Here is a 15,083-nt window from a genome sequence, read left to right on the forward strand (position 1 = left end):
GAGGATTCCAACTGTCCGCGGTGATTAGACCAACAACGGTAAATGGCAGCCTGATGCAGGAAGGGCACGCTGGAGGAATTAACCCAGCCAAGTGGGGTCTGAATGGTCACCTCAGGACACACTGTGGCATGCTCCTCCCTGGCCTACCTGCCAGTCCAGTCTGGTTGTGACTTCACTCAAATTTCAAGATTAACCCCAGACAACAGACATCCTCCAAGAGCTCCAGGAAGTCTGAGGATGAGGCCAAGGGCTCATGCACTCCACGTCTGCAATCCAGGGCTGCTCTGGAAGACCTGACCTTCTCATGGCGTAAGAGCCCACCTTGATGGGGTTCTCCCAATGCTACACTGCCCCCAGTGGCTGGCGGCCAGGATGACCAGAACTGCAAACAAAATTTTAAACTTGCCTGAAGCACACAGCTGGTGGCTGCTGTCTCTTGCTGTCTGAAATGCTATGCTTGACATGACCAGTTCGGAAATCCAATAGTTGTCACCCATGTAGGATGACCTAACACAATCGTGCCTCAAACACTGGGAGCAAATCTCCTCCTCCCTCCCACTCCATGCAAACCTGCAATGAAAACTGAGAACAAAGCCATCCTGCCCTCCTTTATCTTTCTATTCCTTAGAAAACACTTAAGTGTTCCTGATAAAAAGTTCTGCTTTGATCCAATTCAATTAGCTTGTATTAATTACCCGCTGTCTAGTCAAGGTGTTATCCACAGATAGGGCAGGCACAGCCGATTTTACTCAGGAAGTGATTTATCCTACTTACCAACAAGGTTTTTAATTAACTGAGCAAATTCTAGGATTGTGTGTTCTTCTGGGTTCCCCTAAGGAAGAAAGGGTTTCCAGTTATAAGCGTCATGACAACAGCAGCAACCGCCACCCAGACCACATGCGTGTCTGCAGAGACGTCTGCTGGCCAAGTCTGACCTCTCTGCGGTGCTTCAGCAGAGCTCCGTGTGCCAGAGCGTACTCCGCTTCCAAGATGACAGTGACTCACCTGGCAGTGCTAAACTGCACTGCATCTATACCTGCAGCCTCTCGGCTGCTGTGTACAAGGCTGGGCTTTGGATAGGTCCAGAGTCTCTGATGAAGGCACACATTCACTCGCTGAGTATCAGACAATTTCATATCCAACATAACTTCAATGTCACTTTTATAAAAGCTTGGGTTTACAAAATTAGCTCTCCTAACACCATCTATTTCCCTCTGGGTGAGCTGTGTTAACCACGTCAATGATGAAGGACGTGCAATCTCACACCCGAAAGCTAAGGCAGAAATGAGTATGCTCACAGGCGAGCGTCCCCAGCAAGCCAGAGGTCAAACTCGATGCGCTTCATGAAGAGAGAACACTTGTGGGGGCTTTAAGGAAAACCACTTGCTCTTTTTCTCCCTTCCATCACACATCAGAACACCTGTTACTCCACTCTGCCGCCACTGCCGCCTATCATAAGAGACCACCATAAGGTCTGATAATTCTATATCCTTTAGCCTCTTCATGCCCAGGTCTTTGGTTAGCCTGAAGCTAGAGGGTAAATGTGGAGGGAAGGACCCTGGGCCTCACTTGAGCACAGAGGGGACTGACTAGCAAAGTGGAGCGACGGGAATTTGGAAGAAAGTGATTCTGCCTTTATCGGGGCTCCTGGCACACACATGATTCCAAGTTCATGAACTGTCCCTGTGCAAAGGCCCTCCACAAAGAGGGGAGGAGGAACATGGTATCTACAGAGAAGAGCCTGGCTGCCCAGGGAAGTCACTGACAACACCCCTGCTAAAGAACCTGCAGCAAAAACGCAGAGCAGGGGCGGCTCAGGCCTCTCCGGTGTACACAGGCAAATGCTGCAAGCAAGATGAGGCTCACAGTGCAAGGCACGTTCTGGTCTGTTTTAAGTGAATGTTTTTTTCAAACGCGGCACACTGTACCCATGAATCTGCAACAGTCCCAGGATGGAGTCAGCACTCCAGGGCACATTCTTCCCTACGTGATGAGAATTCCCTTTCCCCTCGGGGGAAAATGCACGGTCTGCAATGTATTTGAGATGGCTGGTTACAAAGACATGCATAAGCAAAGGTGACGTGGTTTGCAAGAAACAGGTCACATGGCCAACATTTTAGAGTTCCCCGAACCTTAGAATGTCGTGTAGGAACCGGGAGAGGTAGTTTGGGAGAAGCACCTGAAATGACCCCAAGGCTTCATCGAGGTAGGATTAAGGGGGAGGTCTCTAGCGAGCTAAGGGGTTCCTGTGTCCACTGCCATCAACAGACGCAGAACATCTTGAATGCTGGCCAGTCCACATTGGAAACCTTGCATTTTAAATGAGATGGAACAAAACTGCTCAGAAAATCACTCAGTGATAGAAAGGGTAAGAGGTCCTACCATGACCTTGGCTGACGCAGCCAAGGAGGAGGAGGCTTGGCGCGTAGGACCATGGCCTTCAAATCTTTGGAGAGTTACCACAATGTAGAGGCATCACACTGCCATGAATGGCCCCCAGGTTTGGAGAAGTGAGGTCAGTGGATAGGTGTGCAGAAAGTGAGATTTCTGGTTCAATATAAGGAAGAGTTTTCTGCCAGCCAGAACTGTCCAAAGACGGGGTGAATTTCTGAGCAGAAGCAAGTTCACCAGCACTGAAACTGCTCAAGACTGGATGATCCCTCCAACAAGGAGGTTCTGGGCTGCGGGCAGGCATGCAGGGAAGGCAAGAAGCCATGAAGGTGGTCTGTCCGGCTAAATGACAGACATCATCAAAAACTGGAAAACTTTCTCTCTGAACAACCTCCATCTTCTAAAAACGCAATCAGGTCTTATAATGACGACCCACCTAGTAAAAAGAGAATGAGAGGCATACACATGTCCACCTACTACCACCAAAGGGCTTCACACAATTTTAGACCTGGGCCCTTCAGAAGGTGGAGGGACTAATTACATCACTCATCCATGCCTTGCAGATATTTTACTTCTTTGTATACTCTTACTTTCTGTTTGTTTTTCCTCTAGTATTTAGCAAGCAACAAACACGAATGCCTTAAGTGTGCTGAGAGCAAATGAAGCAAAGCCTGGTGCTGCTCATGGTTTCACAAATGAATGAAAGTCTGAGCTGTCCTGCAGAGTGGAGGGAGAGGAGCACTCACCAGGTTGACTGGGCTGCTGACGTTGCTGTTCATGAGAGCCACGAGGCCATTCACCAGATCACTGTAAAAAAAGGGGAGGCGGGTGAGGCTCTGCCTGCTGGAACGCGCTAGTGCCACACGCCGCGCTAGTGCCACGCGCCACGTAGAAACCCTCCCAGAAGAAAAATTACCACCCCCAGAAGAAAATAAAAACCCAAATGGAAAATTGAATGTCAAAATAAAATCCCGCAAACTAAGATGGTGTTTATAATGCGAAAGTATTTATGGATGAAATGATATATTTGACGTCTGGGATTTGCTTTTTCTGGGTGTGGTGGAGATGGTTAAATAGGATGGAAGCTGAGAGATGGGGCTGAGTTTGCCACTGCATTTCTGAAGTCCTTTAACAATGAAAAACTAAGCATAAGTTAAAACAGGCATACACTCAAAAAAGATGGAGTTTACGTAAGTTTCCAAAGAAAATTCATGTTTAATGTGAACCCAGTAGTTGACCTGTACGAAAGCACGTGATTACTTTTAAAAACAAGATCCACGGAAATGAAGGAACTCCAGTATGTGATCCCCATACCGGCAAATCACAGATAAAGCCAGACAATACTGAGGGTTAAATAAACAGAAACGTCACTCCCTATGCTCCCGACGGTGAAGTCGCCATCCCGCAAAACAGCTCGTATGAAAACGGTCAGGGATATTCGGATGTTTCAAATGGATTGTGATCAGCTGGGCCATGAAGGTGAAGATAAGTAAGCAAACTTTCGCTTACCAAGGTTTGGCTCTTAGTTTCAGAAGCTTTAAAGTGTGGCTCTGTTAAAAAAAAGTTACTTCGTAAAAATGACACCTCACTGCTAATAAGCACAAGCACTTTTTCTATGCCAATTTTCCATGAGCTACAATTCTTAGAAGACTTTTAAAGCTCTGACCCTTCTCCTTCTCCTCCTCCATCATTACCAGTGAGGAGCAGGTCACGCTGGGTCTGGATAAACTTCCAAAAGAAAACCCCAGATAGGTTTTGCTTTCAATTGAAAAAAACTATTGGGGTATTTAGTAAATAAGATATTTCTGCGTGTTCCTTTATGACAAATGCGTATTTCATACGAACATGGTTAAAATGTTGTATTCTCAAGGATCAAGCACTAATGCAAATCCCTGCTGACCCTGGATGATTTCTCTTTTATAGAAACTGGCAAAAAGTCACTTCATCACTATGGCAGTACTGTTACATTACAACAGCGCACTCATGACGTACACCTGTGCACGTTTGTAAAAAGACATTAAAAGCTGCCATTCCACTGCATCCACAATAGGTTTTCATATTGAAACTGGGGGGTGGGTCTCTTTGAGTTGGAAGAAGGCTGACTCTCAGGTAGTCATCCTCAGGGGGGCAGACGGGAGGGCCATGGGCCTTCTACCTGACAAACTGGCAACTTTTAAGGTCACAATTGCATAGATCACACTCATTTAACCTGAAGCTCTTTACAAGTGTCATTTTGACAAAGTGACTTTTTAAAAAAAATAGCATGCCTTTGTTATGTAAATGAGGACAAAACCGGCCATGAGAATATTAAACACGGTCATGCCAAAATGTCGATGCGGATGGCCACCTAGACCTCAGACTCCCTGCACTGTTGTTTTGAGGCAATCATGGGTTTGGAGAATGGTTAATTTAATACAGTAACTATGGACCCAGACATTGTGCATTACTAAAAGATGCTCGGTTCCTAAAAAACTGCTTGTGAAAAACATCAAAACTTTGGTCAGTTAATAAACTCAGTTGAGTCCTCAATGACTAAAAAGTTAAGTCGGGAAACCCTTGCCCAAGTATGGCAAAGTCCCTGAAGCCTCGTCATCTCAAGCTCCACTACCGTGAAACCAGAGAGGATCACCAGAGTGGGGAGTAAATAAATACTACTGAAGTGTTATGAAAAGGGGTTTTGTAAAAGGGTTAACAACCATATGTCTAGGGAAACTGCTCATGCCCTCTTTTCAAATAGTCAAGTGGTGTGCGAGAGGACGATGCATGTGATGGCAGCTAGGAGCATGAGCCACCACCATCAAAGCAGGCACAGGACAGTGACTAGGGCACAGAGAGAGTGACGGGGCAGGGGAGTCTCGCCCATCAGAGCGGGCCAGGCACCCTGGGTGCATTTTGTCCTGAGCTGGGACAGCACATAGCGCAGGCATCATCGAATGCTCAAAGTATTTTAGTCCCTAGAAAAAGAAAAGTCTCTGAGGCTATTTTAAATGAATTTTGCAGGCAATGCCCTTGAGATAATGAGAGCAGAAAGAATGGGTTCTCACTGATTTCCTTTTACCGCACAACATCTCATTGATATTCCATGTGGTGTGGGGGCTGGAGAAGCCTGGGGGCCACTGGTGAGGAAGCCTAAGGCAGGCACACATAACCGAGGACAGCCAAACTCCCTCAGGAAAGGGCACAGCTGGGTGAGTGGAGGAGGATGGGATGAGAACCTGTCACTATGCGAAGACGGTACTCAATCCACGGGAGGCCCACAATTTGGTTCCCATACAGAAGTGTGCCATGATAGTTCCTCCAGGGACACAGTGCCTATGCTAAATGCTTTGAAATGAACACAGTCCCAAAGTGGGGGCAGCTGCCATTTCCCCATTAAATCGCTTTTTAGAATATGCATGCCTATTTAGGCAACATAGTTGGTTATAGTACACTTTCGGGCTTTTTGCCCCTTGAGGCAAGATACTAATGGATGCGGAGGAAAAAACCACTGACTGTGTAAATGTTTACTCACAGCTTTCTTTTGGAGTAAATGGAAATTCACAAATACTTTCAGCAAAAATCTACAGTGGTTATTTTGAATTGTTTTTAAAATTTTAGTTGACTACCAGTTTCATTTCTCCTAGGGACTCCTACCCAGGACGCTTACCTAAGGGTCCTGGGTAGATAGAATTTTATGTGGTTGCTTTGGCTCAGGTGGGACTCGGGGGCTGCCCTGACCTGCACCACCCCAACCTGCACCACAACAGCCACCATCTCACCCTAGTGCCCCTGGGATGGCGCCAAGACAGCAGGAATAACACTTCCTGATTGACAGGCATACTGGGGTATTTGCAATGAAGAATGAAAATATATGGGTTCAAAATATAGAACTGGGTTTTATAACAATTCAGGATACCAGAAACTTTCACAGAATTTACAGTAGCCACATATTGGTGGATGCACTTTGGCATACGCAACTGCTTCTATCCTAACCACTCTGAGAATCCATACTGCCTTCTAAAATTAATCACCAGTGGAATGGAACAACAAAACAGTGGATTTATAAGGATTGCCAAGAAAACAATAAAAATCACCACGTGAATCTATTCAAAAAACATATTTTTATCTGCATTTAGTGTCAGCATGAAATTCAACATGAGAACACTATCTACCTTGTGCCCTCCACAAGGACTACCTCTTCCACCCCGCGAGCCACGTTTGCAATGGGTCAGATTCTGGCATTCACAGGTTTGCTGGATGCATAAGGCCATCTCTTAACTTCCGCTGAAATCACCCAAGTCACCCTCAGAGCTGGGCAACTTCAGCGCTACACCGCTAGGTGGCAGTAAAAGATTAGCACATGAGTCACAATAGTCATGGAGATGAATGCAAATTTTAACTTTTAAACAGAGAACAGCAAGTTTTCCCATCATAAAATTAAACATTTTTAATCAATATATAGTGTTAGTGTTGTGGAAATGGAAATGGTTAATATATAGAAGACACTGAACTGTCAAGTAGGCCTGCTCCAAGGCACTGCTAAGGCTGGGGCGGGGCAGGACGGTCTTACCTGACGTACTGGAACGCCCTTGTCTGAGACCCGGATCCGTATACCTGGAAGGAAACCAACAGTTAGGCCTCCTGAGAAAACCACACCAGTACTGGGTAGGTGTCCTTGGAACTTCAGGGGACATAGACTGACCTCGAAACTGATCCCAGGGGGCAGTGATGCTGACTCCAAGCATCTAGCGCCACATCCCGCACTCTACTTCCAGACCATGCCCCAACAGTGAGACGGGGGCAGCAACACCTAAAGTGTGCAGCTGGTATAGATGCGTAAAGTCTTCCCTCAAAAGACAGTGCCTGAAGGAATTTGCTTCTGCTGGAGTCTTATGATGTGTCAGGCATCATGTGAGGCTCTGAGGGCTGTGACCTCAGAGTCCAGCTAGGTGACAGATCTACACACAAACAGTAACACGTGCATTTAACTGGGGTTCCTCACTCTGACTGCCCAACAGCAGAGCCGGGGACGCCGCCCAGGCTGGTCCACAGACTGTTTGGGATGAGGCCGGCATCTCCTGGTATTGTTACAGCTAGTTCCCCAGGAGATTCTAATGTAAGGCCAAGGTGGAGCCATGCAGGAGACTCTGAAAGTGACGCGGAGGAGGCAGGAGGGAGGGTCACATTCTCCTTTGTTTCCACTGCACATTTGCTCCACATTTCCATAGCTTGGCTTGTGTTCTTTGCTCTGCCGGCCAAGACCCTCTTGTCTACTTTCCACCTGGCAGAGTGCTACTTATCCTTTAGGGACAGGCTCTGATGCCATCTCCTGGAGAAGCTTCCTCTGGCTCATTCCCCAGGGAAAGCCCTTTGCCAACTGCCCCCAACTGTGAACTCCCCAGAAGGACTGGTGTCCAAACACTCTTCGCCCTGCTGGAGCCCAGCACGATGCGTGGTGCGATACTAGCATGGGATAAGCATCTGCTGAACGACCTGCGGAGCGTCACGGATCACGCCACTCAGGCGGAGATGGCAACAGAGGTGCTTGGGGAGATCTCCTAAGTGCAGCATCACAGGAATGAGAGTGCCCTCGGAGGTTTTGTTTGCTTGTGTGCCTTCCTGTGGTGGAAAGCAGGCAGCTGGGAGGAATAGACTGCCTTTGGGAAAAGCTTGATTATTAAACAACCCTGGGGCCTCCTCCCGCCTGACAGCAAAAAAGAGCCCCTGCCAGCAGCTCTGAGAACAGCACCAGCCCCCTCACCCCCAGACACTCAGCCCAGCTTCCCTGGAGCTCCTCCCTCCAGCTCTGAGAAGGAAAAGGGGAAGGAGCAGGTGGGGAAGAAAAGCACATGCATGGCCGGGCACGGTGGCTCATGCCTGTAATCCCAGCACTTTGGGAGGCCGAGGTGGGCGGATCACCTGAGGTCGGGAGTTCGAGACCAGCCTGACCAACATGGAGAAACCCAGTCTCTACTAAAAATACAAAACTAGCAGGGTGTGGTGGTGCATGCCTATAATTCCAGCTACTCGGGAGGCTGGGGCAGGAGAATCGCCTGAACCTGGGAGGCGGAGGTTGCAGTGAGCCGAGATCGCGCCACTGCATTCCAGCCTGGGCAAGAAGAGCGAAACTCTGTCTCAAAAGAAAAAAAAAAAAGCACATGCCTCAAACCTCCTGAATGTCTTATTTATTTAGCAGGTTCAAAGGCTATCTCTGTGTTTTCTTAATAAGCATTTACATATGCCAGTTTCACAGGTGTATCAGTTCTATCTATGTAGGTTCTGTTCTTGGGGGTAAGGCCTTCCACTGAGAAAAGGCTGGAGATACTGAGGAATGGAGATTCCTGTCAACACAGAAACTACAGCTGCAACAAATCTCAGTAAAGGAACATTGAGGAAAGATGGGCATGGGCCTCTTGGAAGCAGAGGGGAATTCCTTGAGTTCTGTCTGAACCTGATTCTCTGGCCTGGCTGATCCTTCTGATACACGTGAGGAAGGCAGGAAGCGGGGGGCCTGATTTGGTAGGAGAGGAGGTCCACCTACTGCCAGCTCCCTCAGCCTGGAAACTCGCCTCTACACCAGTGCTGTAGGTGTAACTCTTCTTGTTTTTCACAACCTTATTTTGGAGATGAGCTGATGGAAGGTCAAAGTGCTGCAGTGACCTGCACCCAGCAGAGTCAAATTTATCTTGACTCCAAGTCCAGGATTCTTCTTCCTGCCCTATTGTGTTCATAACTTCGGAACTGCCTGTACAATTTTTTTTTTTTTTTTTTCAAACTGTGGCTCTCAGACTGGCACCAGGCCATTCTATGACCTCACTGTAGTGAGTATTGGATTCAGGCAACTCCCGCGTCACAGGCTCCTCCACAGGTGGGTTTGGGGCTGTGCTGCTGTCCTGCCTGTTGCTCTGCCTGCGTCCAGGGCTCTGCTCTCAAAGCTGAGCGCACAGATGCACTTCTGCTACTTGTTTTGCACCTTCCCACCGCATTCAGTCAGGGTCACTGCGACGGTGGGCTCACCAGTCCGCCGGTGCATTCCAGCCACATTCACAGAAAGCCCACCTTTGTGCAGAGTGGCAGTGGCCTTCAACAAGCCAGTCGAGGCCAGTCTTCAGCCTGATCGAAAGCCCAGGCTCGCCCGTCAGAGCTGCGGTATCCACGCACACGCCGCCTCTCAGAGAGGAGCCATGGAAGAGCACAGTGGCCGCTTTCTATTCCACCCAAACATGCCCTGGGGGGAACACAATCCAGGGAACCACATGCTGGATAACCCCCAGACCGGGACGGGTTAACCCAGGCTGCCAGGCTCAGGATGTGAAGAACCACACCAGGTACCTGCTCAACCAAACAAGGGGCTTGTGGCGGAGACACTCAGCAGCTTGAATGTCACTTCATCCCAAAGGGCTGCAGTCTGGGGAGTCCAAAAGGCTCCCGAAATAACCTGCAGGCTGCTGGGTGTTTCCCACCGTTGCCTCATTCAAAGCGCACTGGAAGGAGATTTACAACTGTGGGCGCATTTCCCTGCATGACTCGCCAGGGGCAGCTCCCCGCCCAGCCAGCACCGACACAAGGTTCATCTGCAGGCACCACGGTCACCGGGTAAGCTCTGCTCCCTTCAGATTCGGTGACACAAGCCGCTCAGCAGCACCCCCTCTGAGGTCCCACCTGATGTCCACAAAGCAACTGGGCCTCAACGAAATAGTCCCTAGTACAAGAGGTGGCTGTTCTGCTGGGCTGCAGTGGAAAGGCGTGGATCCCGTGGGACGCCCACTGCACACCCCGACAGGCCTTGCTGACAGAGTCTTGAAGGTTTGTATGCTCCCGTGTGTGCATTAGGCTAAGATGCAATGTCAGTGGTAGCCTGGAACACTTCCTTCCTTGTATCCTTAAGAGTCCTGCTGGATTTCAGTTTCTATAGCATATCACATCCATCATCTATACTTGGGATTAAATTACCCTCCCTATTTCACTAACACAGTACTTTGCAACATGAGGATGTGTAATTCATGTATGAAATATTCAGTGTGCTAATGTGAAAATGTAAAGTAAAAGAAAGGGTGTGTGTGCAAGAGAGAAGATGCGACGCAATTATGCCCCATCCAAACTATCTGTCTTCCCCGGGCTCTAGAACTCAACTGCAGCCCGTGTACAGCCCTCCCAGCGTGGTCTGAGGCCTTCTATCTCCCCCACTTCAAGATAAGGCCCACAGGGACTTGGCACAAATTGGGTGTGCAGCAAAATCTGGCCATGATTATCACAGGGATCTGGTGTGGACAGCTGACGTCAGCAGAGCTCCCTCAGCCTCCTCATTGTTCTTCTAACAGAAGACAGGGTGTGAGATTCGGTCCCTCTGGCTTCATTTCACAGAACAGGAGAGATGCAAGGAGATTCATGCAAGAGTCAAGGCTGCTACAGGGGGCCGGGGAACGAAGGGCTGTGTGCGGGTCAAAGCAGCGTGATGATCAAGGAGTCACCAACAGGGGAGAGGACCAGCCGGGGGTGAGGAGCAGCAAGGAGCTCTCATGATCACTTGGCAATGTCCCCAGCTGCTGTGCTTTATGTGTTTAAGATGTGACAAAGATTCTTTGCTTGGCCAAACTTCATTCAGGCTCTAGTACCTTCTCCTAGGCCCATTTGTGCACTTCCTTGTAAAATCTAGTTTTAACAAGAACCCTGCTAAGTCAGTTTAGAGAAACCCTTACCCTCGATATCTCACATTCCTCACTCCTCATATCCCCCAGAGTGTGTCCGATCACCCTGGCCTGTCATCAGCAAGAATCCTGTTAGATTGGTTTAGAAAGAATCCTCTTTACTTCTGAGGCTTCCTCTTAATCATTTTCTATCCACTCATCTCCTCCCTGCTCCTTGGCTGAAAATTCTGCTTGCCTGTACTGTATTTGGAGTTGATCCCAGTCTTTCTCCCCCTGAAAAATCCCACTGCAATGATCCGTATTCCTGTCATGATGGTCCTGAATAAAGTCTTCCTCACTATACTTTAGTACCATTTAGTAACTGTTTAACAAATCCTATGGCCCTCTGTCACAAACAAAGGCCCAATGTAAGAATCACTTAACATACCACAGTATCAGAAAAAGGCTAAACATCATACCAGCTTTGACTTGGTCTTAGAAGTATGATTTTTCCAAAATTTCCCTTTGGAAGAATAGCAAGGCTTTTAAAATGATATAGAACTGGATTCAAACCCCAATTCTGCCACGTCTGACCTGTCCTGGGCAAATCCAAACCTGGGAAAAATCACGTAAGGTGGAAAGCAGAGTGAACCCCTCCTGTGAATGTGCTGCTGAACAGTGGGCCAAAGTCTCTTCGAAAATAAACGTAGGACAATAGCTCTACCTGAACCATACTCATCTATTTTCTAAGCTGAGATGCAAAATTGGCTGAACTTCTACATGATTCCACTTAAAATATAGCTTTGATGTATGATGCACTTAACCTAGTGACATACTCCCTGAGTCCTCCTCACAGGCATCTGGTACAGCAGCGAGTGAGATGCTAAGACAGGCATGAGGAATCTGCTCAAAAACACAGCTGCAAGGTAAGCAATCACGCCCGTCCCGCTTGGAAAGGGAGGACGAGACACTGAGCCGTCTCCGACCACCCCGAAGAGGGCTTCATCTCGGAAGTGACTTGTTGGAAATGTAGCAGAAAAGGAAATAGGTGGACGCGCCTCCTTATTTCCCTTCCTCAATAAACCGAGTGTTTCTAAAGACAGGCTGGCTGAGGCAGGCCTGTGAGTCTCTCCCCAGACCGCTCCATAGAGCCGTCTGACAAGAGCAAGGCATGGTATCTCAATTGGACAGAAAAGAATGAAGTCAGTGACTTCATCACATTCTTGCTGGGAAACAGAATTCTGTGTGACAAAGGAAACAAAACACATTCTGAAAGGCCTCCCTCGGGACTTCTGCCTCCTGCCACCAGAAGGTGCCCACAGAGACTGAGGCCCGCCACGTTCTGGATTAACTGCGGTCATGGACAGCTCCAGAGATCTTCTCCCTTCTGTCTCTGGCACAAAAGCTTGCTTGGTCTGAAGACAACACATGAATTATCACCTCTGCCAACAATGCAGGCATTCTTGGGGTGGCTAGGGGACACCGGGAGCCCTGGCTGCTGCCAAGGAGGCACTAAATCAAGTTGCTTCTTGGAGGCTTTCACAGTTTACTCTGCAAACAAAGCAGCTCTCATCTCACAGCATGAGGGAGTTTCTAAACAGTCACTAAAAAGGCACCAGGCTGTCCTCAGATGTGGAATTCTCAACTGATCAGGTGGACTAAGGGGTTCGCAGGGCACAGCACGAGCTCCTCAGAACCCCAAGCAGCAGCAAGAGGGGAATATGAGATGACAGGAAGTTTCACCACGTTCACTTACCATAAAGGAAAGCGGCCACTACAACCCAGTAACTAGTCCACCCAACATTTCTCTCCTGCGCCCATGTGCCTGGTGGTCTTCTGGGAGCCGGGGATGCAACCACGAATGAAACAAAGTTCCTGGTTTTGAAGGGCATACACTATATTAACAGGGATTGGGGCTGGAAAATTCGTATTTCAGCTGGTTACAAGGGCAGTGAAGACAATTAACATGGTTATGGTAACCAGCCTGCTGCCATAATGCAGAGAAGCATCAAGAAGTTTCCCTTAAGGAGAGGATGAATGAACAAGAATGCCTGGAAGAAAAGCAAGACGCTCCTGGGACAGGCAGGAGCAAGGGAGCAAGGGAGCAAGGAAGCCCGGCCTGAGGGAAGGCTCGGAGGCAACAGGGCCGCGTCCCATGCTCTGCTGGAGCTGCAAAGCCACTCGAGCTTCTGACCTCTCTTTACAAGGCTCCCTCCAGCTGCGGGGTTGAGAGTACACAGGACAGGGAGAATGAGAGTGGCTCCAAGCCTATGGCAATAAATAGGGGTGGGGCGGTAACAGTGTAGACCAGGGACTGAAGTCTGGATCTACCTGGGTAGGGCACGGCTATTAGGATGTGCAGGTGGATCTGTGCAGTGAAGGAAGGAGAAGAGCCATGTGTGGTCACAGAGCCTCCATTCTGGGTACCAAGATACCACTTAGTGACCGGGGGACGTGAGAGAGCTGGCATGGGCTGTTGGGAGCCTGAAGCTGGAGTTTGGACTCACCTCTTCCCTGGAGTGCATTCAGCGAAAACTCAGCTATACGATGCAGCTGCCCGCAGGGAGCCATCCCACTGTGTAACAGGCTAGGCTTTTGGTTCTACATTGGCAGCGGAGCAGCTAACACAGACAAGGAGATATGCGCACCACGGAGAACGCTCATGAAGAGCGGGGGCTCTGGCTTCAAACCCAGGCTATCACTGTGTGGCCACCTAAGCCTGGGCAACTCATATAACCTCTGTGCTCCAGCATCCTCACCTGAAAAAGGAGGTGAGTAATGTCACCTGCAGATCATGGGACAGAAGAGTGAGCTAACGTGACCAACTGGTCAATGGGTAGGCGCATATGTACTACACAGAAATACAAAGAGCTTTAATTCTTCCCCCTGGAATACACTCCATTGATAACAAACCATCCTACAGGATTTTCAGAGTAACAGGATGCAAATCGACTCCTGAGTCCCACTAAATGCCACGCTGCAAAGGGCTCTAGGAGGCTACAGATCAGAGCAAAGCAGCCTGGGCAGATAACCATGAAGAGGAATGGCGGGGGAGGTGGGGGTGGGAGGGAGGATTAGCAAAACCAAACACGCCGGCAGAGCCTCTCACCAGGCAGGCCTGGGGCGCTCCTTCCCAGCGAGGCCAGAGGGCTGTGGGGACAGGTCTGGAATGAGCAGCCCACCCTGACCCCAGATGGTATCCGAGGGTACCAAGCAGTCACTGTCGGCACAGACATCCTTGCCACACACTCGGACCACCGACCACAGATCACTGGGACCTCTGCTGGCTCCAGAAGTTTCCCTGGGTTGAGGGTGGCCAGTAGAGGATGGTACTGAGGGCCTGCCGGCACTGTCAAGGTGACGGCCCAGCCTGACCAGATGCGGCTCACCTCCTCACCCTACCAGCCCAGGCTTCTTGGTCATCCGAGGACACCCAGTACAGGCACACCTCTGGCTACAGCCAGCAGGCCAAAAATATGTCGGGGAAGGTCTTCACAGGCCGGCTGGTACAGGCAGGCAGACCTGGAGGCATGGGCAGAGACCTCAGTGGCCATGGAGGGCACGGAGACTCGAGTTACGTGGAGCAGTCATGCATCTGGGTTCTGTCCCCGTGCCTGCCTTCCCCCTAGTGGAGGGCAGCGGGGATGAACACAAACACGACATGGCAGCTTGAGAAGTGTCACTCCCCGAACCGAGATGCACTCGTCCCTCATCCTTTGTGAGCTGACTTCGATTTGGGTTGTAATGTGTTCCCTGCGCCGAGGCCAGCACCTACCGTGAGCGGCTCCCCTTGGAGCGCCTGCAGGATGAAGTTGCTGACCACCCGCCCATCATTCATGTGCATGCGTGGTCCAAAGGTGTTGAAGATTCTGGCCACTCGTACTTCCACGCCTTCCTGGAACAGAGAGAAGAGGAGGTCAGGCGTGCTCCCCTGCGTGGTCCATGCGATCACTTTGCATTTCCAGTGTGTTGCACGCAAAGCATTTCAGGAAACGTTCTGCTTTCCATTTCAAAATGGAAATGGCTTTTTTGTTCTGATTCCACAATGTGCTCATTATAAACCAATCAGGAGACCACACAGGGCTA

At 49.4% G+C, this 15,083-nt stretch overlaps 1 protein-coding gene across 28 annotated transcripts in view; it reads right to left on the reverse strand.

The window, feature by feature from the left end:
• The window catches only part of UXS1 (UDP-glucuronate decarboxylase 1), a 115,277-nt gene that overhangs the window by 25,478 nt on the left and 74,716 nt on the right, over window positions 1-15,083 (reverse strand). For 17 of the 28 annotated variants that reach the window (XR_013403126.1, XR_013403122.1, XR_013403120.1 and 14 more), the window contains 4 exons: window positions 14,773-14,892; window positions 6,941-6,984; window positions 3,138-3,198; window positions 775-832 (listed from right to left, as the gene is read on the reverse strand). Coding sequence is in view for 12 of the 28 variants with exons in the window: in XM_077960235.1 (XP_077816361.1) it covers window positions 775-832; window positions 3,138-3,198; window positions 6,941-6,984; window positions 14,773-14,892 (283 nt within the window). In the remaining 16 variants the exon portion in view is untranslated. The remainder of the gene's footprint in view (window positions 1-774; window positions 833-3,137; window positions 3,199-6,940; window positions 6,985-14,772; window positions 14,893-15,083) is intronic. The other 11 variants (XR_013403133.1, XR_013403129.1, XR_013403130.1 and 8 more) reach the window with 1 other exon arrangement.

The sequence above is a fragment of the Macaca mulatta genome, chromosome 13, assembly GCF_049350105.2.
Source record: "Macaca mulatta isolate MMU2019108-1 chromosome 13, T2T-MMU8v2.0, whole genome shotgun sequence".
Lineage (NCBI taxonomy): Eukaryota > Metazoa > Chordata > Mammalia > Primates > Cercopithecidae > Macaca > Macaca mulatta.